We start from the raw sequence: 26,288 nt of genomic DNA, 5'->3' as shown, positions 1-26,288 counted from the left end.
CTGTATCTAATAGGCATGAGAAATCACCTACCGATTTATGCAGGGAATAGACAGATGATCTGATCTAAGGTTACTTGGTGTCAACTTTAAGGTGAACCTCCCATTATACCCACCTTTTGGCATTCATGCCTTAGTACAGTACCCTCGCCTTGAGTTAAGTGGGACCTGAGACTTGCTTCTCATTACTCCTGTGATTTTATAACATTATGCAAAACTGCATCTTGCTAGAGACTCACTGGACAGACTTTCCTTGATGTTTTGATGAAGGAAGCATCTGAGCTAGGGAAGTTCACATGGCAAGGAACTGTGGATGGTCCCTAGGAATTGAGCAAAGAACTGAAGCTCTCAGTCCTGTAACCACAAAGAACTGATTACTTCCAATAACAATGTGAATTTGGAAGAGAATACTGAACGTCGGGTGAGAATTCAGCCCTGGTCAACATCTTGTGAGACCCTAAGAGAGGACCCAGTTAAACCACACCCATACTCGCTACCCACAGAAACCAAGAGAAAGTAAATGTGCTGTTTTAAACTGTTAAATTTGTAGTAATTTGTTACTCATCTACAAAAAGGATTATAATTAGTAATGCTATTGAAGATAAATTAGATGAGGGAAATTTGGAAACAGGAAGTCCAGCTAGCAAAGAAGAGATGATATAGTAGGATCATACATGTAATTGAGAAAACATGAGCTGGAATCAGAAAAAAAGCTGACTTCAAGCTCTTTACCAACTTAAATAATTAATCTGGATAGTTTATAAAATGGGATAATAACATTCTCTCAAATGGTTTCTAAAAGGAATATATAAAGGGAAACATATTGTTTAACACAATGCCTAGCACACATTATCATTATTGAGCTGTAACGTTTATGAGGACTAATAAGAACTGGACTAAAATAAGGGTAATGAGAATGGAAATGGTGGTAAATTTGAGCAATAGCTTTTGGTAGTAGGTCTCAGTGACTTTCCAATATGGATAGAGAGAAAGAGAGAGAGGAGGACGTAAAAGGTGACACAGTTTCTAGCCTGAATGACTGGATGAGAATGATGCCATATCTGAATGAAAGAGTGCAGAAGGGAGAGCTGATTTGGTGGAAGAGATAATGAGTTCTGTTTTGGAGTGTGAAGTCGGTGTGCTTGTGGAAGGCCATCCATGTGGAGAGGGCCAGTGCACAGCTGGGAATATGGACTTGGTACTCAGAAAAGATGTGGGTATATGAAAGGATGTGGAGATGGTTGTGAATTAGGTTACCCATAAATTGCATCAGTGTACACACACACACACACACACACACACTCCTAACACTCTTTCTGTAAAAACATGAGAAATCCAGGGAAATTTCTCCCAGCAGCCTCAGGAGAACTGGATTAAATCTCCACAATCAACTTGATGTACCCTGCATCTGTAGAATACCTGAATAGACAATGAATCATCCCAAATTGAGGAGGTGGACTTTGGGAGCAATGATATATATATATTTTTCCCTTTTTCTCTTTTTGTGAGTGTGTGTGTATGCTTCAGTGTGTGATTTTGTCTGTATACCTTTACTTTTACCATTTGTCCTAGGGTGCTGCATGTCCATTTTTTTTCTTTATTATTACTTAAAAAATTTTTTTTTCTTAATAATTATTTTTAATTTTTTATTTTAATAACTTCCTTTTATCTTCTTCTTTCTTTCTTTCTTTCTTTCTTTCTCCCTTTAATTCTGAACCGTGTAAAGGACAGGCTCTTGGTGCTCCAGCCAGGCATCTGGGCTGTGCCACTGAGGTGGGAGCCAAGTTCAGAACACTGGTCCACAAGAGACCTCCCAGCTCCACATAATATCAAACGGTGAAAATGTCCCAGAGATCTCCCTCTCAATGCCTAGACCCAGCTCCACTCAATGACAAGCAAGCTACAGTGCTGGACACCCTATGCCAAACAACTAGCAAGATAGGAACACAACCCCATCCATTAGCAGAGAGGCTGCCTAAAATCATAATAAGGCCACAAACACCCCAAAACACACCAACAGATGTGGACCTGTCCACCAGAAGGACAAGATCCGGCCTCATCCACCAGAACACAGGCACTAGTCCCCTCCACCAGGAAGCCTACACAACCCACTGAACCAACCTTAGCCACTGGGGACAGACACGAAAAACAACGGAAACTACGAACCTGCAGCCTGCGAAAAGGAGACCCCAAATACAGTAAGTTAAGCAAAATGAGAAGACAGAGAAACTCACAGCAAATTAAGGAGCAAGGCAAATACCCACCAGACCTAACAAATGAAGAGGAAATAGGCAGTTTACGTGAAAAAGAATTCAGAGTAATGATAGTAGAGATGATCAAAAATCTTGGAAATAGAATGGAGAAAATACAAGAAACGTTTAACAAGGACCTAGAAGAAAAAAAGAGCAAACAAACAGAGATGAACAACACAATAAATGAAATTAAAAATTCTCTAGAAGGGATCAATAGCAGAATAAGTGAGGCAGAAGAACGGATAAGTAACCTGGAAGATAAAATAGTGGAAATAACTACTGAAGAGATGAATAAAGAAAAAAGAATGAAAAGAATTGAGGACAGTCTCAGAGACCTCTGGGACAACATTAAATGCACCAACATTCGAATTATAGCAGTTCCAGAAGAAGAAGAGAAAAATAAAGGGACTGAGAAAATATTTGAAGAGATTACAGTTGAAAACTTCCCTAATGTGGGAAAGGAAATAGTTAATCAAGTCCAGGAAGCACAGACAGTCCCATACAGGATAAATCCAAGGAGAAACACGCCAAATCAATCAACGTGATATACCATATTAACAAATTGAAGGAGAAAAACCATATGATCATCTCAATAGATGCAGAGAAGCTTTGGACAAAATTCAACATCCATATATGATAAAAACCCTCCAGAAAGTAGGCATAGAGGGAACCTTCCTCAACATAATAAAGGCCATATATGACAAACCCACAGCCAACATCGTACTCAATGGTGAAAAACTGAAACCACTTCCACTAAGATCAGGAACAAGAGAAGGTTACCCTCTCTCACCACTATTATTCAACATAGTTTTGGAAATTTTAGCCACAGCAATCAGAGAAGAAAAAGAAATAAAAGGAATCCAAATCGGAAAAGAAGTAAAGCTGTAACTGTTTGCAGATGACATTATACTATACCTAGTGAATCCTAAAGATGCTACCAGAAAACTACTAGAGCTAATCAATGCATTTGGTAAAGGTGCAGGATACAGAATTAATGCACAGAAATCTCTTTCATTCCTATACACTACTGATGAAAAATCTGAAAGTGAAATTAAGAAAACACTCCCATTTACCATTGGAACAAAAAGAATAAAATATCTAGGAATAAACCTACCTAAGGAGACAAAAGACCTATATGCATAAAAGTATAAGACACTGATTAAAGAAATTAAAGATGATACCAATAAATGGAGAGATATACCATGTTCTTGGATTGGAAGAATCAACACTGTGAAAATGACTTTACTACCCAAAGCAGTCTACAGATTCAATGCAATCCCTATCAAACTACCACTGGCATTTTTCACAGAACTAGAACAAAAAATTTCACAATTTGTATGGAAACACAAAAGGCCCCGAATAGCCAAAGCAATCTTGAGAAAGAGAAATGGAGCTGGAGGAATCAGGCTCCCTGACTTCAGACTATACTACAAAGCTACAGTAATCAAGACAGTATGGTACTGGCACAAAAACAGAAATACAGATCAATGGAACAGGATAGAAAGCCCAGAGATAAACCCACACAAATATGGTCACCTTATCTTTGATAAAGGAGGCAAGAATATACAGTGGAGAAAAGACAGCCTCTTCAATAAGTGGTGCTGGGAAAACTGGACAGCTACATGTCAAAGAAGGAAATTAGAACACTCCCTAACACCATACACAAAGATAAACTCAAAATGGATTAAAGACCTAAATGTAAGGCCAGACACTATCAAACTCTTAGAGGAAAACATAGGCAGAACACTCTATGGCATAATTCAGAGCAAGATCCTTTTTGACCCAGCTCCTAGAGAAATGGAAATAAAAACAAAAATAAACAAATGGGACCTAATGAAACTTAAAAGCTTTTGCACAGCAAAGAAAACCATAAACAAGACGAACAGACAACCCTCAGAATGGGAGAAACTATTTTCAAATGAAGCAACTGACAAAGGCTTAATCTCCAAAATTTACAAGCCCCACATGCAGCTCAATATCAAAAAAACAAACAACCCAATCCAAAAATGGGCAGAAGACCTAAATAGACATTTCTCCAAAGAAGATATACAGAGTGCCAACAGACACATGAAAGAATGCTCAACATCATTCATCATTAGAGAAATGCAAATCAAAACTACAATGAGGTATCACCTCACACCAGTTAGAACTGCCATCATCAAAAAATCTACAAACAATAAATGCTGGAGAGGGTGTGGAGAAAAGGGAACCCTCTTGCGCTGTTGGTGGAAATGTAAATTGATACAGCCACTATGGAGAACAGTTGGAGGTTCCTTAAAAAACTAAAAATAGAACTACCATACGACCCAGCAATCCCACTACTGGGCATATACCCTAAGAAAACCATAATTAAAAAAGAGTCATGTACCAAAATGTTCATTGCAGCTCTACTTACAATAGCCAGGACATGGAAGCAACCTAAGTGTCCATCAACAGATGAATGGATAAAGAAGATGTGGCACATATATACAATGGAGTATTGCTCAGCCATGCATAGTACAGGGAGATCAGCTGAGTGCTTTGTGACTGCCTGGAGGGGTGGGATAGGGAGGGTGGGAGGGAGGGAGACGCAAGAGGGAAGAGATATGGGAACATATGTATATGTATAACTGATTCACTTTGTTATAAAGCAGAAACCAACACACCATTGTAAAGCAATTATACTCCGATAAAGATGTAAAAAAAAAAAAAAAAAGAAACGAAATTGAGCTATTTGTAATGAGGTGGATTGACCTAGAGTCTGTCATACAGAGTGAAGTAAGTCAGAAAGAGAAAAATAAATGCCGTATGCTAACACATATATATGGAATCTAAAAAGAAAAAAAAAATGGTCATGAAGAACCTAGGGGCAAGATGGGAATAAAGACGTAGACCTACTAACAAATGGACTTGAGGTTAAGGGGAGGGGGAAGAGTAAGCTGGAACAAGTTAAAAGAGTGGCATGGACATATATACACTACCAAACGTAAAATAGATAGTGGGAAACAGATGCATAGCACAGGGAGATCAGCTCGTTGCTTTGTGACCACCTAGAGGGGTGGGATAGGGAGGGTGGGAGGGAGGGAGATGCAAGAGGGAAGAGATATGGGGACATATGTATAACTGATTCACTTTTTATAAAGCAGAAACTAACACACCATTGTAAAGCAATTATAGTCCAATAAATATGTTAAAAACAAGATTAAAAAAAAGCACATTAGAAATCCCTTGGAAATAACTGAATTATGTGCTGCTTTAATGAAAAGAACCCACAACGAAAAACATAGAGAATGGGAAAAGGATCTTTTCTTCTTTCCTTAGAGATGAATGACTAGTAAATTTCCAAATGCAAAGGGGATATTTAAGTTGACTAAACTTGGTAATTCTGCTGCAGAGATAAGCAAACTATGGCCTGAGGGCCACATCCAGCCTCTTGCCTGATTTTCTAGATAAAGTTTTTTTGGAAAGCAAACACATTTATTCATTTGTGTATTATCTATTGCTGCTTTCACAATGCAATGGCAGAATTTAGTATTTGTCATTGAAACTGTGTGGACCACAAAGCCTGAAATATTTACTGTCTAGCATTTATAGTAAAAAAAAAAAGTTTACCCATCCGTGGTCTATTCCATAAAAAATGGTAGTCTTTAAAAATAGTGCATCAATAAATAAGGTAATAAAGAAATGCCACCTGGTATACCACAACACCAATCTAAAAAGTTCGAAACTTGGTTTCTGGCATAACCTTCCACTGATTACTTATAACCTTTCTGTAACAGCATTTTTTCAGCTGTCAAGTAGGAATAATACCTCCTCTGCTTACTTCTGAAGCTTGGAAGCAGGAAATTATTTTAAAAAACTATAAAGCATCAAAGTATAAGTTATTATTGATATTATAGATTTTTTATATTGTCAAATCAAGAAAGTGCACTCATATAAGAAAAATATAAATATACATTTCTGTATGTAATTTATTAAAGGAAACTTTCTATTATTTTTTGTTATATTTACAAGAAATATTTGGGTTGAGTAGAACTCATATTGGCATTATCCTTTCCAGGAAAGAAAAGCACAGAAAATTAAGATGTTTGCTTAAAGTCACCCAACTAATGAATGGTAGTGTCTGAGAGCTAGTGAAATCTCTTAATCATAATTTGCTTTCTACAGCACTGTGTATCTACAATGGTGATACAATTTGATAAATCAGTCATATTTGACATACCTGTGTGGGTATCTGAGATATGTAATTTTAGTATAGGGAGTTCAGAGGTTGAGATGAAATAAACAGATTTTTTGTTTAAAGATGAACTGTCTCTTCAAGTGCAATTTATCCTTTCCTGTTTTGAATTTTTAATAAAATTTTCATTTTAGAATAGTTTTAGATTTACAAAGAGGTTATAATGATAGTACAGAGTCCCCGTATACGTTTCACCTGTTTCCCTTATTTTTGACCTTCATTTTAAAACTAAACAATAAGTAACCATCAGTATATATCATCTAGAAAGTTAGAAAAGTGAGAAAAATATGTAGATGTGTAATGTAGAGTTATCATTTTTCTCATTTCACTCATGATTAAGGGAAGATGTTGTTACTTGTCCAAGGTCAGATAAAAAATTGATGACACAAAATTAGAAATAGAAGTAGATGTGTTAAATAGACTATAAGGATGAATGAATTAATGTCTTTAAAATGACTTCAAAATGTATGGACTTCTTAAAATGTGTGGACTCTTGCCTAAAGACAAATCATTACTAATATTTAACTTGCTAATTTACTTTCCAAAACAAAATGTTTTCATTAGCTCCTAGTTTATTTGCAACATGACCTGGCATGGTTCCTGGTATGTTTGGAAGCTTAATGAAGACATGCAAGTTTTTTGGGTTTTGTTTTTTTATTTAGAAAGATGACAATGGGAATGCCTGTGTTTTTTGTAATGTGAACTTTAGAAAGGGAAATTAGGTACTTATTTTTTGACCAAAAACAAGTCAGTGTTTCTCATTTTCAAAGTAATCAACTTTTTTATACTTTTTTTTTGGATATTTGATTGCAACTTAAAAATGTGACCAGATATCCATATCCACAGCAATGTGGAGCTACAGGATAATCATTTAAATATAAAATATATCCACTGAAATATCATTTTACCTATTATTTTTATCTTTTTCAAAATGTAAAACATAATTATATATATGTATTTTTTAAAGGTAAAACTTTCCTCTTGATCACTAAGTAGTAAATGAGATTACGTGTATGAAGTACTCAGCTGCTGATGGCACACTAAAATTTTTCATCTCCTCCTTTTCTTCTTCCCTTTCCTCTCTTGCTGGTTGGTGAAAATCACTGTTCACCACTCAGTCACCATGGCCCTTAGGAGAACGAATGGTGGTAAAGAGAGTTGCAGGCATAAGGAAAAGGGACTAAGGTTTGTTGAACAAGTGTCACTTGTTGAGTGGTACATTAGGTGATTTACATATCTTTTATTGCTTAGAGCTATAAGCTGTCTTGCACTATGGATGTAATTATCCACATTTTACATTTCAGAAAACTTGGCAGGAGAGAGATCTGAACAACTTTCCAAAGATCACATAGCTTAGGAAAGGCTGAAAAGTAAATATGAACTATCTGCCTGCAATGGAGGCCACTTCTTAGAGAGAAGAATCCCTGTTACTGAGTGGGTGTTACAATCTCTACTGGTATCAAGATTCTTCTCCTGCCTCTACAAATTTCCCTGCACTTATGACAACGTGGATGGACCTAAAGGGTATTATGCTAGGTGAAATAAGTCAGAGAGAAAAAAACAACCACCATATGATTTCACTTATACGTGGAATCTAAAAAATAAAACAAACAAACAAACCAAAACAGAAATAGAATCACAGATACAAAGAACAAACTGGCAGCTGCCAGGGGGAGGGGTGGGTGGGAAAAATATGTAAAGGGGTTTAAGAGGTACAGACTTCCAGTTATAAAGCAAATAAGGCACAGGGATGCAATGTACAGCATAAGGAATATTGCAATAAATGTGTACGGTGACAGATGGCTACTAGACTTATCGTGGTGATCAATCTGTAATGCATATAAATGTTAAATCACTTTGTTGTACACCTCATACTAATATAATATTGTATGTCAACTATACTTCAATAAAATAATTTAAAATTAAAAATTTCCCTGCACTTAAGTAACCCCCGATAAATGGGTCACAATAGAAGAAATTTCCTCTGATTGAAATAGAGGACAGCCTAAGGAGTTTTCTGAAGCTACGTATCAACTGTAATTAAGACCAGATTCCCTCTCAACTTTATTGAAGCTGCCAGTCAAAGACAGCGGTGTGCTTTTGTTAATGGAGCGCAAGTCTGGGCCTCAGAAATTGTGCTAGGCATGGCTATGCCCCTGAGTTTGTGTGAAACCTTGAGTTTTTTATAGACATTGTATCTTCACTGATAAAATCATTATTCTAAACCTACTTTCAAAGCATAGGTGAATTTTTGGAATGGTACATAATATAATCTTTTATAGATTGTAAAGACAATATTATGGTGTTATTATATTGTCTCATTTTGTTAAAATATTACCTTAAAACATAAATGCAGAGGTTTCTCAGGAAAACATTATAAATAATGAAACATTATTTATTATTCATCTAACATCTAGAATTAAGGTAACTTTCACCAAATTCTACCAACAGAGATTGGAAGACACTAACCAATTTATACACTAAATATAGGATCAAAATTAAATATATAGTAAAAAATAAACAAAAAGTAAGTTTCCAAAAATTGCTTTATCAGTTGCCTTATGTCCAGAGTCAGGCACATTCTTACATAACCTAGGTATACGTAAGTCATTTTAGTAAATGTTAGTATTAGTTTTACACATGACACAAAATTTTAAGTCTCATCTATGATTTGTTCTGGGAATGCACTGTTTGCAACCTTGTACCAAGGAAAAACCACCTAGCTTCCAAATAACTGAAGCAGAAACAAACTTTTGGAATACAACCTACTCATAATTTGGCCACTGTCTGTAACATAAGCTTTCTATGAGCCTGGCGATGCTGAGTACTAAATGATGTTTTTAAACAAGTATGCACTAGAGAATTGGCTTTAGAGATATATGAAGTGAAAAGCACAAAGAATCTAAGAAGAGATAAAATATGTCCAAATAAACTAGCATTGCTAAAACTGCATCTGTTCATATGAATAGTTACAAATAATGCACATTTTATGTGACTGAAGATTGTGAACTTTGAAAAGATAACAAAATAAGAAATATATACATACGCATATACGGAACCAGAAATGCAAAAAGGAACATATTTGTTTTAACGAATAGGCAAAAGAGTGAAGAAAAATTTAAAGAAAATTGGAGAAATAAAATTTTTAAAAAATCATACTATTTGAAAATATTTCTCACCCTATCTTGTAACTTAAATGTATACCTACAGTGGACTTTATTAAGGACAGTAAACTTAATTGTATACTTTAATAAGCTTAAAAGCAAGCACAGTTAATTTTAAAATGAGGGGAAAATTCCCATGGCAATAACTTTGTTTTCTAAATTTGTCCATAGGGTGATTTTATGTTATACTTCTCACTAAAGATTTAAGCACGAATAAACCTACTCTCAAAGAAATATTTTAATATAACAAAACGAACTTGAAGTTACTTGTTTTGTAAAGTCAGATTTTCATAAATCTACTTATTAAAATTTATTGTAAAAGTGGAGTAAACCTTAAAAATGTAGATACAAACACTTTCTTCTCAGCCTGTGTAACATCCTGGTATGTTTCTGGTACTTTGAAAGAAAATATTAATCAACTCTTTGTGACTTAGAATTCTTTCAGATTTACCTTTCCCTCAGTCTTTTTGAGGTTAAACCATCCTAATGAAAAGAATTTGGGTTTCAGAATGAGAAAGACTGTATACAAATCACGGTTCTGCCACATATAACCTTGACGATCTTGGGCAAGTTGTTTAAAATCTCTAAGACTTAGGTTCTTCTGATGAAAAATGGAGGGAATAACAATAATGGAATTATAGTAAGAATTAAATGAGGTAAATACATATATAAAAGAGCCAGGTACACCCTCATAAAGGTTGGTGTTTTATAACATGGAATTCATTCCGTACTATAATTGGTTTTATAAACTAGATCGGCGGGTTGGATAGGCAGCAGATTATTCTCAATATAATAAGAGTTATAACAGCATCTAAGTTCTGAACCCCTCCTATATTCCAGGGATTGTATTAGGTGTCTGACTGGCATGGCTAATCTCTTTAACCCTCATAACTAACATTAGCAAAATGTTGTAACCATTTTGCTGATGAGAAAAGTGAAGTTTAGAAAAGTGAATTAACCCAATATCAAATGACCAGGATATAAACCTAGGCACTCTGTAGCCCTCATTTGGACTATTCCCAAGATTCTCATTAATATTCACACCAAAGAAAAATGGAAATGGGAGCAATTCAGATAAGGAGGGGAATTCCATATCTGGCAACAGCAGAAAAAACCAAAAAACCCCAAAACCCCAAACATAAAAACAAAACAGAAGGACTATATATGTCTTCCTGGAAAAGATGCTCTGAGAGTATGACTACTTATCACCTCCCAGCCTCTGTGGCTGCTTGTGTCATTTCTATAAAAGCCTATGATTTTTAAAAAGAAATTTCACCTGTTGAATATCAGCTTGTCTGTTATATAACCCTTAGGGGCTGTGAAAACAATCTCATCACTATAAAACTTATTAACTTGAAAGATCAAATTTTTTTTACTAGATTTGGGGATCCACAGGTATTCCCACCACATTCTAAACAGTGGACAATATATTGAATAAGTCATAGAGAGTATCCTCTTCTCCATTTGCATTTTCATCTGTGGGGTATATTGCCTCCATTAAAAAAAGAAAAAAAGGACAAATTCTTAAACCACAGATCAAATCTTTACCAATGTGCCTAATTTTGTAGCATATTATAACTTACAAAGATTTGTGACGCACCATTAAATTTACAATTAAATTCAAATTAAATGGTTTTGAGAGTTTTAAGAGCTTTATGAAATAATAAAATGATCTTTTGCATCTTGTTCTATTGTAAAAATGAGTACTGATAACCACTGAATGGGTGATGACCTAAAGAAATTCTTGCCTCTCTATTTCCTAATATAAATAAAAATGACTTTAAGTCCTAGTGAAAAGTCCTCCATTTTCTCTACAGATTTTTTTTTTAATTTATCAGTCAAAATATTCATTTCCAAAGGTTGAGGTGGTGCTCCAAACTTTCAATATTTTAATTATTGCAATTCTTTATCTCATGTGAAATGAATTCCCATCTTAATTCATCTATCATAACAGATTAATTCTATAGATGACACATACTGAGTCAATACTTGCCTTGATGGTCCTTAAATTATCTATTATTTTCCCTTGTAATCATGTTTCCTACATGTTAATTCTAAGTTATAAAATATTGTCAAAACTTCAGTTAGAAGTCATGGAAAATCATCTATTAACAGAATACAAGAATGCAATTTTCTGTAAGCTCTCAAAATATGATTCTGTCATCTACCTATTTATCTATCTGTCTATCTATTCATTCCTTATTCTCATCATCTGAAAACAAATTTAGAAGCATGGTTGGTTAAATAGAACAGTTGAGAAGGTAACTGAGGTATACCAGATTGCCAAGTGGAAAAAACACTGAAATAACTAATATGAAAGAAATGAAGAAATTCAACAGATTATTAAAAAACGAAGGGTGTATAACCATGCAACTCCATGGACAGTGACTACACATACAAGCAAATGAAAGCAGCTGACCACGTACCCACACACCTTGGCAGAGGTGCACTCCACACTCGTCGGCCGCCACCAAGACAGATGATCTCTGGCGTCCCTTCCAGACGATAACCTGATGAGCATGAGAAGGCCAGAGTGTCACCAACCCCAAAGCTGAAGCCAATTCGGTTACCATATTGAGGAATTCCAGGATCTTCACAAGGTTCCAGATTATACTCTGTAATTGGATGAAGAGAACAAAGAAAATGTTAGTAGTAACCTTTAAGGGTATATTCCTATTTGCAAAATGGATGCTTTTAGGGCCAGCCATACATTTTAAAAGTTACTGTATGTAAAATTATGGGTATATGCTGATGGCACACGTAATTTTCTTCTTTTGTGAAAGGTCTACTAATTTAATGAATACTCTTATGTGTGAAATTCAATACAGGTGAGAAAATGTCACCTTCTGAGTGATACATTGAAAATGTAGCTATTTATCTTGTATTTTTTCTTCTGCATTAGAAAATTTCCATTTCATAGATTTTTGACTTATAATAATGGCATAATAGATTCATATTTTCAAATGCAAAATGCCATTTAGAATGAAATGATTTGCATTTTGAAATGACTTTTACTTAATGGTTATAGTCTAAATGACAAAGGCTCTTGTGCCTCTAGTATACAAGAAATTCAATTCATCCATATTCTGAAAAACATGTCACTTCAGATGCAAGGGTTTATGTAAGACTGAAGTGCTCATAAATTGAAAATTGTATATTATAGATTTATACAAGAAAACTTCCTCAAGCAATGAATGAGCACCATGAAAATGAACAGTTAAACACTCTTCAGGGTATGAGAGAGTAGAGTTAATTAAACAACAATATTATAATTTATATACAGTCCTAAGAAGAAGTAGCTTATCTAAAAATATTTCCAGAGCACATGCTTAGTATGTAATTGCAGTGGAGAACAAGAGGGATTGTTTCACGTTGATGAGCTATTATTTTATTGTTTAAAAAACTTATTTGGATATACTTTTAACATTCTAGGTTAAAATTGATTATGCTCATTTGCTATTCACTATGAAATACCTTAATTATTTTAGAAGACAAGTATTTTCATGTAAATACTAGAATAACTGTTGAAGGATGAGGTTAGTATTTTTATGATTTTATTTATATAAATTATATATTATTTATAAAATTTTGTATAATTGTAATATTATAAATTTAATGTTAGTAGGTTGGCATAAGATTTACTTATTAATTTGCTTCTGTATTCTCTTTCACTACTCCATTTAACTAGAAAGTAGAACTAATAAGAATACATTTTTATTCACTTTGGTCTTATAATTTTTTTCCTGTAATTCAAGTTATAATGTTGCCTACAGATGAGGTTATTCTAGAATAAAAGAATAACCATATTAACTTGTTTCTGTATCATCTAGTTGCAAATGAATAAATTAAGTTTGTCTTAATCTTGGCCTATAAACTATGCCTTTTTCTGAAACACAAAACTAGAATATCACTGGTTTAACTAACATTTCATTTATGGCCTAATTGAAACTTTAAATATATGTATGAATTTCCATTTTAAGTTCAACTGGCATTTTAGCAAGTTCTTCTCTGTTAGAATTCTGCAGGATGCAAGTTAAAGAAATGTATTTATTGTATTTCTATTAAATTTTTTAATGAATTGATTTATTTTTTGCTATTGTTTAAAGGTTCCCTTTAATATATTACTATAGACAATCTTCAAGGCATTTCAACGTTTCATTAAAATTTGTTGGCAGATAATTTCTTTGTTTTCTTCTTTATTTCTTTTCTCTTTTTTTCTCTCTCTGTTTTGTCATACATAACAAAAGTTATGCTCATACTTTTAAAAATCTGATTTTTAAACTTGTTTTCTTACCAGAGAATGTAATATTGAATCCTTCATATGATATTGAAAAATCTGAAATGAAGCGCAACTGAGCCCTGAAATTTCCATAGAGACCAGCATTGATTGTTGAAGGAAGTTCTGAACCAGTCAGGCGTGCCAGTGGTTGGGTAAAACTACCATTCTCTGTGATGAGTAAGTAGTCATGATGGTCTTCCAAATGAAAGGTGTGAAAATTGAACTGCACACCTATTAAGGGAAAGATGAAAATTAGACTTATAAACTATATCAGTAAAACACATAGAGCTGGGGCTTCCCTGGTGGCGCAGTGGTTGAGAGTTCACCTGCCGATGCAGGGGACGCGGGTTTGTGCCCCGGTCCGGGAAGATCCCACATGCCGCGAAGCGGCTGGGCCCGTGAGCCATGGCCGCTGAGCCTGCGCGTCCGGAGCCTGTGCTCCGCAACGGGAGAGGCCACAACAGTGAGAGGCCCGCGTACCGCAAAAAAATAAATAAATAAAAATTTTAAAAATGTAACTCTTCTTTTTTTCTCTCTCTCTCCACAATGAGCCTTTTTTAGGAGGGGTCCAGAAATTAAGTCAGTCTTTCAAATGTTCTTCAGTGTAAATGTGGTAATTGACACTAGACAGATGTAAATGACAATGAGGTGTCAATGTGGCAAGGAGAAGATGCTCTGCCATCTAGATTAACTGATATCTAAGTTTACAGAATAATGAATGGAAATTCACATTAAGTCAATTTGATTTCAATCAGAGACTAAAACTAAGAAAAACTAGGCAGGTAATACAAGAACAGATGGAAAAAAAAGAAGAAAAAATTCATTATGCATGTTTTTCTTAGAAAAATGCGGTTGTTCTGATATGTACTGAATTAATACTTGGGAAAATTAAAAATTCTGTTAGATAGTGATGCTAATAAGCCCATTGTCAAGTATTACATACATAGTCTTTCTGAGACACACTTTCTCCATTTGAAAAATGGGGTCCTAATAGGGTTGTCTTGAAGTTTAAATGAGACAATATAGGGGATGACTTGGCACAGTGCTTTCACAGAGGAAGTACTCAGCAATCGTTAGCTATCGTTATTGTTTAATCCTTCAACATGAAAGTAAATTGGTTTCATGTCACTCTGTCCTAGTCAGCGACTTTATAAAAGTAAGCCTTTGTTTATCAGATTACAGTTTAAGCAATAAAATCTGTTTTCACTGCAGCAAAACAATATAAGACCTTCTGCTGAAGGTCAATTAATCCAAATAAGAATATGATACTAAGAACCTACTATATTATAGGCATTATGGAATATAAAAAAAAAATTAGAAGATTGTAAATAACTCATGGTCTATCTGAGGGAAAAAGATACATAAAATAAAAGTTCAAACATTATGCTAAGTGCTATAAAAATGATTAATGTGAGTCAATATAGGAGCATAGAAATAGAGGTAGTTTGTCAAAGGTATCAGCAGAGGCTTCTGAAGGCAATGGCCTTCAAAAGTGAACAGATGTTTGTGGAATAACAATCCTGGGATAGACATTTCAGGAAGAAGAAGTGGACAGGCAAAGACATACAATCTTAATAGGGCAATGGGTGTTGAAGAATAGTGAGAAAAAAATCAGTGGTTTCAACATCATAGTACCTTCTCATAAAAGTGATAATTCAAGAAGCCTTATTAAGGCAATTTTTGTTACAGAAATATAAGAAAAAACTTGGGCTTGAAGTCAAAATATCATGAATATCTAGGTTTTAGTTAGTTATGACACTAACTATGACCTTAAGGGGGTGACATATTGACACATGTGTGCGCGTGCATGTGCGCATCTGCACGTGCTGGATGAGAAGTTAAATTATATTACCTTGACAATTTCTCCAAACTTTAAGAGATTATCCTTCACATAACTTTGGCTACACTTTGGAATAGTTGTACTTCCAAACAATTTTGTTGGCTCGTAAAAGAAAAGCATATAATCTGCATTTCTTGCCATGTAAATACAGATTTAATTAACACTTGCAATCTGTGAAGATGCAAAACCTTAAGTGTTAATTAAACCTCTATTTACATAGCAAGTAGTACGTAGCCCTCCATTTTCTTGTATAATACAAGGAAGCTTATTTTGAACTCCATTAATCCACTACACACTGAAATAATAATAACACTGGATGCTTTGGTTAACGTCCAGCAAAGAGTCTTCCATTATGGAGAGCAACAAAAATGACAGTTTACAAAGTCTTCTACCTCATTCCTGCTGTACAATACCACAATACTCATTTTAACAGCATTTTTTTCTCAATTATATTTAATTTCATTAAAATAACAATCCTTATATAATCCTCACTGTCAATAAAAGGATGTATAATTTTAATAAAGGCAAACTTCATTTGTATCTCAAATATTCTATCAGAACTGCAGATATATCTCACATAGTTGAACAGGAGTGTAAAAACACATTGTGTAAAAAACACAATGAATTCAAATTATTAAATAAAGCTTTAATTTTTAAAATTGTAATATCATCTTCTCATTGCTAGGATTTTGTGGGTGGGGTTATTTTAGATCTTCTATAGTAAAGTTAATAAGTACAATGTAATAGTAAAAACCAATAAGAATAATATAAGAATAGAGCTAAAACAAAAACTACTTCTCCAAAGCAGTTTTTATCATGAATAAATTAACTCTTTTTAAAAAGATTAGCATGTAGATTTTTTCAGGTAAATAATTTTCATCCATTTTCGTTTTGATATATTAGAATGCCCATTTTCCCAGTGTCAAGTTTTTGCCTTAACCACTTATATTGCTAATATACTATTTTGGTTGTATTGCATGAATAAACCATACTTAGTACTACAAGGAATTTCATTTATTTGTTCAAAGGACATTTATTAACATCTACCATATGCATAGTGCAATTTTATACTCTCATTCAATTATGTGAGATATAACTTCAGTTCTGACAGAAAATTTGAGACAGATATTTCTAGAATGGTTATAAATTTACACAGGAAATATAGCTATAATAAATAATCATAAACATTTTAAAAACGAGTGTATATAAACATGTACTGTTTGCTTTACAATTGGTTCAGCACTTCAGAGTATCTTCCTATTCCCCTTTGAACTTTTGAAATCAACCCACTGTGCCAGAGACAAAAGCCATCCTGTTTGAGATTCTGTTGATATGAAAATTCCAAATAACATTAGTTTAATATATCAAAAGAAAATAAATATCTCATATTACCATTCTGACAAAAACATGAGTATAATACTATAGAAAAGTAAATATAATCCTCTGCTGCAGTTACTCAAATTGAATTTTGTGTTAGCATATTTTAATACTGATCTGGTTTTGCTCATGCAAAATGACATTGTAAAGGACAATGAAATAAAAATAGATGCAATGAAAATTCAGAAGATAGCCCATTATCATTGTATGAGGCAAATTACCTTTTCCATGGGTTACATCAACAGTCCACGTACAATTCAGAGAATTTGGATAAAATTCCGGGTAACCAGGTGATAAGATTGTTCCACTAGGCCCTCTAACATCTCCTCCACATAATGCTGAAAATACAAAGAAATGTAGTCATCTGATCAGGTATAGTTAGAGAGGCAGAGGCTGAACAAATCTCTCTTAAAATAGAATGAGTCTGATTATTTTTGCTTAAGTTACTTCCTGGTAATAACAGCAATGTGTAAAGACCTCTTCCAATACTAAGAAATCATTTCGTCCTTTGCAGCAGCAAAGAGAAGAAAAAGATATGTAATAGTATCTGAGAATTAATACTGGCCCCAGGAGAATTTAGCTCAAATTTCCACATTTGCATTTGAAGTACATACTTATCTTACACATTTCTAATTATAAGCAACATTTGCATAAATTGGTTGTAAATTAAACATGAGTAATTAATTCTTTAGCAGTCCCTCTTTTACTAAACTTTAAGAAAACAAATTGTTAATTATACAAAATTATTTAGATTCCTAAAGGGATATATGTCATTCTTCATAGAATTCTTTTTAAAACAGTGAAGTAAACCGAAATTTTGAAGGCTGCTTCCGCACTTGTACATTTCTCTGGGAAATACCGTGAACAAAAAGGGGTTTCTGAGAGGATATTGATTTTTAAGTAAATACTCCAAGATAATAAAACTAAATAAATGTTTATGAACTGAGGTCAAAGAAATTGAAATTTAATTCAATGTTCATTTACTCTAGAATAAATGACAGTTTACAATGCCTTCTACCATCAGTGGTTATGATATGCCAGATAATTTTACCAGTATTAAAAATTAAAGGAAACAAAGATATAGTCAGGTAAGAATGTACATTCTCATGGAAGCAGAGAAAAGTTGACTCCTTATTCTATTCCACTTGGAGATGTCTACTCTCTTGGACATGGGCAACATGGGTAAGGGCAGTAAGAACTGTGAATGCAACATACAGCCTTATCTACTCTGATCCTTGCTCAACTTCTCTGGGATACCAGAAAAGTGAGTTTTGGCTTTATTGTCTTCCATGATTTCTTCCAAGTGGCAACGCTGAGAAGGAAGAGTTGAGGCAATCTGGCTGCTATTCTACACTGACCTGACTAGAAATAGTAAGTCTGCAGTTCCTAGAAGTATTTAAGCAGGCTTAGATTTACATAAATATACACACAATTAAAAATCATTCTTGGGGCTTCCCTGGTGGTGCAGTGGTTAAGAATCCACCTGCCAATGCAGGGGACACGGGTTCGAGCCCTGGTCCGGGAAGATCCCACATGCTGTGGAGCAACTAAGCCCGTGCACCACAACTACTGAGCCTGTGCTCTAGAGCCCGTGAGACACAACTACTGAAACCCCTGCGCCTAGAGCCTGTGCTCTGCAACAAAAGAAGCCACCCTATCAGAAGCCTGTGCACCACAACGAAGAGTAGCCTCCACTCACTGCAACTAGAGAAAGCCCACGCACAGCAACAAAGACCCAACACAGCCAAAAATAAATTAATTAATTAATTAAAAAAAAAAAAGAAAAACAGAACACTCTTCCCTTTGCTACTTCTTTTACTTCACTAAGGAATAAAAGAAGGTCTTGACTAGTACCTCACTTGAAGTTGTCTTATAGGCCACCTTCTTGAGACCAAGATAAGGCTATGCTTCCAATTTCATTTATTATTAAGACATTTACAATAATATTCATGGTCTGGAAGCCTAGGCTCCTGTTTAGAGCCTGCACAGACCTTTATTGGTGATTATTCTTACTGAAACTTTCAATTTTTGTACAATTAAAAAAAAAAGCCTCATTGAGCTTTTGTGATCAAGTTAAGGGCTAGGTATACCATTTCCATTGTATCTTGATGGTGCTAAGTTTTTAAAATTTCCTTGTGAAAATTTCCTATTTTTCAGTCACATATTCCAAGGAGTACAGAATATCCATAAACTATTTAAACAGCTATATGTATTTTTTATACAAAATTCTTAAACATGTGGCATCCCTGAGGAAAGAATAACAAATCTACAATTGTACTCTTCATTTTAAAGAATCTTAGTACTTTACTATTGCAGAGAATGTGGGCAGGAGGCCGTGTAATAGTAGACTTGTGCACAGGATCTGGATCAAGGCTGCCTGAGTTTCAATCCTGATTCTGCCATTAACTAGTGGGATGACACAGGGCAACATACTCAATCTCTGTTTGCCTTAATTTTCTCATCTGTTAAGTGGTGATCATAATGGCACTTACCTCATAGAGTTATTTTGATAAAACAAGTTAATATACCTAAAGCACCTACAGCAGTACCAGCACATGGTAAACCCTCATTAAGTGTTAGCTATTATTATTATTATCACCACCAACCCTCACTGACTAGTGTGCTTTGTGAATCAATTAACTATGGGCTATGAAGAAACTATAAGAGCTGATGTGTATAAAAGTGAGGCATGCTGTACCTTGAATATCCAGGCAATCTAGGCCAATGGAGGTTATACTCTTGGATCTGGAAAATCAATTCTGTTTATTCACTTCTCCTCCCTTTAACCCCAGGAAGTTTAGATTAGCTGCCTCCGGGGAAAATGTTTAAACTGAAGGAAAACCCTAATCAAATCAGTTTACTAGTTATAAGTATTTGAGTTCAGTTAATTTTAGAGGCTTTATACAAAGCTCAGACATTCAAAAAATGAATATAATTTAGCCCTTGTCCAGTTATGCTCAGAATGAAATGGGGATACAAAAGAGGAGGACACATGGTTAAGAATCATGAATTCCATGACTAATAATTTGGACTTTCATTCCTAGGAAACAGAGAGCCATTAAGCATTTTTTGACATGGGATAGAGCATGAAATACCCTTAGTGTGAAGAAAGGAGGTTAGATTGAAGTAGTTGGATATTGAATTTAAGGTTGATTGAAGTTGCGTTGACAAGAGATGATGAGGGCCTATGTTGCTCCCAGGAAAACTAGATACACTCACTTTTATTATTAATAATATTTAAGCATGCTGGTATACTTGGACATTATTTTTATTCTCCTGCTTCTTCTGATAACATTGCCGCCACACCTTTTTACTTTGGTGAATTTACTCATGCCAATCATGTGGCTTCACCAGGACCTGGCAAACATAGTACCTTTACACCACAATCATTTGTCTCCAACCACAAGGACGGATGGACACAGGACCTGGAGAAAGCCAATCGTAAAGTGTGCTTCTCCTTTTCTACAGTTACGAGTATAATTATGGACTAATTAGAGACCTTTCCTGGGATTTTTCTAATTAGAACAACAAGGAAGAACTCTCATTCTCCTCTGATCCTGGAAATACGAGGTTACATGTTTCCATCTTCATGAGAGTGTATTCTCCACTTCCCGTATGGAAAAAGCCTGGCTGCAGTTAAAGAGAATGATGCCAATAGAGAGAGAAAAGCCAAGATGGAAATAGAGATATCCTTGAAAATGTTTGAATTCATGATTATAATTAGCAATGAGAAGTATGTCACCCATACCTTTTCTAAGTTTGAAACTTTGAACAACAAATTCTGCTTTCATTTTTTAAAATCAGTTAGAGATGGGGTTCTGTCACTTACAACCACGAGAACGGTATTACAAATGGTATTGTACCAAATACAGGGAAGAAGTGATTTCTTTTAAACCTTTTAAACCTCGTTATAAAAACAAATTGACCGGGCTTCCCTGGTGGTGCAGTGGTTAAGAATCCACCTGCCAATGCAGGTGACACGGGTCCTGGAGGATCCCACATGCCGCAGAGCAACTAAGCCCGTGTGCCACAACTACTGAGCCTGTGCTTTAGAGCCCGCAAGCCACAACTACTGAGCCTATGTGCCTGCACTTAGAGCCCATGCTCTGCAACAAAAGAAGCCACCATGGTGAGAAGCCTGTGCACCTCAATGAAGAGTAGCTGCTGCTCACTGCAACTAGTGAAAGCCTGCATTCAGCAATGAAGACCCAACACAGCCAAAAATAAATGAATTAAATAAATAAATAAATAAACAAACAAAGAAGCAAAAAAACAAACTGACCTAAAGCTGTTACAGAAAAATGATGGCACTGACAGTATTTGAAAATTTAATTATGAAATGAAAACTTAATCTTCCACTTGGCAAAATAATAAAAGTTAGGAATAGTGTTATAAATAAAAATTAAAGCCCAGAACTAAATAATGAATAGATTTACATTGTGTGTGTTTTTATAAAGCAAGTGTGCAAGCACTTCCCAATCAGAGGAAAGCAGCTTCTTTCACTGTATTTTCATATGGGTTTTCTGAAAAATGAAGGATTGCTGACTTAGTCTCCACAGAAACAAAGAAGAGGTAAGGACACTGGTATAATATTTTCTATAGCCAGGAACTTGCCACCACAGGGCAATCTGGTACATTGCCACAGTGCTGCGTAGCTAGGTAAAATTTGGATTAGTACATGTTGCCTTTCAGGCAGGAGGTAAATGCTCTATCTCTTCATTGCATTCATCTGACACCAACATGACACCTTCAATGCTATTTTTTCAAGGACCCGAAGCACACAATGGGCATCTAAAATGGTTACCTCAACACATTTTAAAGATACATATAACATCCTTAGGCATGGGGTAAGTTTGGCTGATTATCAATATTAATTCTTTTGTTTCTTTATTAATGGTTTGATAACATAAAATTGGCAGACTTCAAGATATTCTTTTAAATATATGAAATACTTATATTTATGTTCAGCCTCACATTTTACAAGATTATGTTGATTTTTTTTTTGGTTTATAAATCAGTTTATTTTGCATATTGAATGAATTCTTACCATCACATGTTGGAAGTGGATGACTCCACCAGTGGTTTTTCTCACATAGAAGGGGCTCTTCATGGCTCAGCCTGTATCCTGGGTCACAACTAAATGAAACAGTAGATCCGATGGAGAAATCATGACCATAGCGATGACCATGTACAGGTATGCCAGGGTCCAAGCAAGAATAGGTGTTCACTGTAACACCTGGAAAACAAAGGGAATATGAAAAAGAGTAAGCTTGATGAGAGTCAAATCGCTGAAATTGATTCTCATTCCTCCAAACAATTGTGAGTGGTAATTTTTACAAATAAATTAATGTGCCCATAGCTTTATTTTAAAAACTAGCAGTTTATTTAACAAATTTTTTGACATTTCCTACCCACAAGGACCAAAAACTCAGGTCATTAGTTATATAAAAACTTGAAAATGTACAATTATCTATCAAACTTTGTATTATAAATTATATATATACACACATATACAATAATAATCATAGCAATAATTAATGTTTGAACTTATTATATTCCAGGTACAACTCTAAAATGTTTGCAAAATTTGCCTAATTTGGTCATTAAAATAATTCTATGAAATTAGTTTTATCATTAAAACTCCATTTGATTGCTTTAGGAGGCTCTAAATATGTCTTCAGAGATTGGTACCTGTGTCTATGGATTTGTTCTGCATCCACTTATCATTGTCTTGTTTTATGTAATATTTAGATATCCAAGAAACATTACTACATCTGTATTTCAAGAAATACAACATAATAAACCCCCTTGGGGTTGAGGGATTGTACTAAAACAAAAAAAGGAAAGTCTATTCTGAGTTACTTTTATTATTTTAATGTGTTTTGTAAACGATAAATAATCTTATCTTATTGGTACAGTTTTTGTAATCTTCCTGTTTTGAGAGGAAGACATAAGGGGTAAAAGTGCCCAAGACAGGGAATAAAATAAAATTCTAGAGTGCAATCACTGGTAGCATTGCAAGAAATCCTTCCCATAAAATTTTGGTTCAACTGGAGAGATCGAGTTTTCTCTTTTACTGGATTCTATTAAAATACAAATTCACCAAACACCAAATACATTTTTAATGTTTTAAGAAGTATAATAATTAAAGTTTTACTCTGCTGATTTTGAGGCATGTGAATGATTCATTTAAAGAAGATAGTTTGGTTTCCTTCAGCTTGAGAAACTTATTAAGAAAGTGTCAACAGAAAAAGTGTTTTATTTGTTTTCTTGGTAGGACAGGGTTTGAGATGTTACTAAGTAAACCAGAAGACTAATTAGAATAAAAATGAAAGAAAATGATCTTTTGTAAACAAATTTAAATTGAAAATCACTGCCTCCTGGCCAGATTTGACCAAAATCAATGTCTTGCACCTCTCATCAACCTCAGCATTTCTTAGCCTCCACTCTACCATTTAGGCACTAGCCCTCAATAATAACTTGGACTATTTCACCAGGGCCTATAAGTGACAAACTTGCTGTCTGTAATAAAGACTCTGCCTTAGCTAAACTTGTTAGGCTCCTCCAAGTCCTTCTTATGATTAGGTCTGACCCTTGGGCTCTGTCCTTAGCCCATTTAGTTCAGTTTTAGCAAGAATCTGAACTAAATCTGTTGGGTCAGTTTATTAAAAATCCTCACACTTTTAATAACACTTTGCATGATGGTTTAACGTAATCCTTAAAATAATCCTGTGTCTGAGAACATGATTACAACCACATACCTTGGTTGAAATGGGACTGAATGTGATATATCGGGCATAGGATAGAACAATGGACAAAACGAAAAAGGTGTCTGCCCATTCTAGCATATTGATACAAATTAATTGCTAGTGAAAATTAATTTTGAAATAGATTTTTTTAAAAAAAAAATGACTACTCTGACTCAGCTTTAACTAATAAATGCTAAAGATCTCAATTAAAGTCCTTTAAATTCATTTGAATTCCCAAGCATGTGTTAATCCTCTCATTGCATTTTACAATAATGTTTAGGAAATATACTTCCATGCCACAAAACTCTATATAAAGGGAAGTTAATAGAATTAAATGATATTGTGGATAAGGTTAAAAAGAAAATAGCTATAAATATATATTAACGATTTTAAAAACCCATGCGCCCAACCAGATTTACTGAATAGAGACACCCTACATGGGATATAAAGTTACAAATTTTAAATGCTGAAATTTTCTCCTGAGGGGGAAGGGGGCATAGGAGACTTGAATATAAAAAGAAGTGATATAATATCTATCTGAAACTGATATAAAGATATCTTGTAGTAATCTTAAATGTACTGTTAGATACATTCACCAAAACCGTTTTTCATGAAAAGATATATGGCAATGTATTTTTAGATGAAAATGTGTGCATATGTGAGTTTATATATATGTATGCAACCATACATCATATACAATACAACCACATTTATTTATTTAAATATGTCAGATGTTTATAAACAAAACAGAGACTCATTTCTATGCATATACCAGCATCAAGTTTTAAAAAAAATCAGACATATTTTAGACTTCTTAAACAAAAAGTATTTTAAGTGAAATTATTCTAAACTGATTCCAACACTGTGAATTAGAGCCTGTTTTAATATATAGCCTTTGGCTAGTTATGTTAGCCATAGCTGCATATATATGAGTATGTATTTTACTTTTCACTGTTAATATAATTTTCAATACTTCATACAAAATAATAAAATTGAATATTTTTAATGGAAATGTATGCAATGAGTATGAATAAAATATAAAAGTATGATTGAATTTATGAAGTAAATGCTAAAAGAATTTGTCAATGTTCATATACATCTTAGACTGCCATTTACTGCCTATTGTTGGCTTTTCAGCACAAATAACGATTATATGAACTCATTTTTAAAGATTTTTTTATTTGCTATTTCTGACGTTTCCTTAGTATTTCCCTTCATAATGATATTACATAGATATTGTTGGAAAAAATCTAATACAGGATTTACTAAAACACATACCTTGTAACCTATTAGCAATCTCATAGGTCAAGGAAAGCTTTGATCTTCTTTTCTTTAATAAATCTCCTAGTTCTCTTAATGATACAATGGTAATACCAAAAGTATGGAAAACAGAGTAAGGAGATCAAAAAACATGTTGGCATTACTTACTTTCATAATGAATCTTGAAACCATTATTAGAACGGCTATTGTCTGTTGTAAATAGAAGGTATATAAAATTACTGCTACTAAATAGAAACTGGGGCACCTGTGTGCCATTGTAAGATCCAAGCAAGGGTGACAGAAGATTTGGCCCATCATGAACTTCCAGAACATCATAATTCAGTTCAGTCTGAAATCTACGGTTAAGAGACATATGTGAAAATATATTTATTAGAATAACACTGTATAGGAAAATAACACTTTAGATTGCTATTTAACTTATTATTTATAATTTTTACCAGCTTTATATACAATTTTCTTAAGCTTTTCTAATATCTTATATATCATTTAAGGCCCCACCATTTAAGAATACCAAAGTTATAAGCTCTTATTCCTATGGACAATTTTCATTTAAAAAGTATGAGTACATACTTGTTGTTCGCAAGTAAGATTTCTTTCAAATGTTACAGATTACCTTCAGTAAATAAATAGCCTTTTCATTAACCAAGCATGTTTTTGGAGTCATCTTTCTTTTGCTTTCCTCATTTCTATGGAAAACTATGTATTCATTTTCAATCTTCAATTAGATCATCAGAATTTCATCTTAACAGTATACTTATTTATCTTCAATCAGATCATCAGAATTTCATCTTAACAGTATACTTCAAATCTGACCTCTGCTTCATATAGTTGTTTTATTTTTGATAAATCTCTTTTGGCCATTACATTTTTTATACAATTTTTATTTAGATTTTTGGCTGTTGTTGCTGCTATTGTTTTCAGTTTTTTTAAAAGATACAATTGCTTTATAAATTGTATTCAACACAGAGCTACTTTTAACATGTATAACATATCCATAATAAAATAAAATTTTGCATTCCTTCCTTGCACTTCAAGAGTATACCACAGTCTGAATCTGGATCAGAAATCTTAGTTGGGGGAAAAAACATCTACGTGGAATCATGAACAGTTGAGCATCTTACTCACTTCCCATA

At 34.0% G+C, this 26,288-nt stretch overlaps 1 protein-coding gene across 3 annotated transcripts in view; it reads right to left on the bottom strand.

The window, feature by feature from the left end:
• Positions 1-26,288, bottom strand: part of CSMD3 (CUB and Sushi multiple domains 3) — a gene marked incomplete at its 5' end in the record, with an annotated part of 1,071,061 nt that overhangs the window by 369,185 nt on the left and 675,588 nt on the right. For all 3 annotated transcript variants that reach the window (XM_079901374.1, XM_079901375.1, XM_079901376.1), the window contains 5 exons: positions 12,056-12,244; positions 13,924-14,139; positions 17,347-17,463; positions 22,173-22,361; positions 25,303-25,490. In XM_079901374.1, the coding sequence (XP_079757500.1) occupies positions 12,056-12,244; positions 13,924-14,139; positions 17,347-17,463; positions 22,173-22,361; positions 25,303-25,490 (899 nt within the window). The remainder of the gene's footprint in view (positions 1-12,055; positions 12,245-13,923; positions 14,140-17,346; positions 17,464-22,172; positions 22,362-25,302; positions 25,491-26,288) is intronic.

This window comes from Stenella coeruleoalba, assembly GCF_951394435.1.
Source record: "Stenella coeruleoalba genome assembly, chromosome: 17".
Lineage (NCBI taxonomy): Eukaryota > Metazoa > Chordata > Mammalia > Artiodactyla > Delphinidae > Stenella > Stenella coeruleoalba.
The sequence above is the reverse complement of the archived record's forward strand: the minus strand, read 5'-3'. Positions and strand labels throughout refer to the sequence as shown.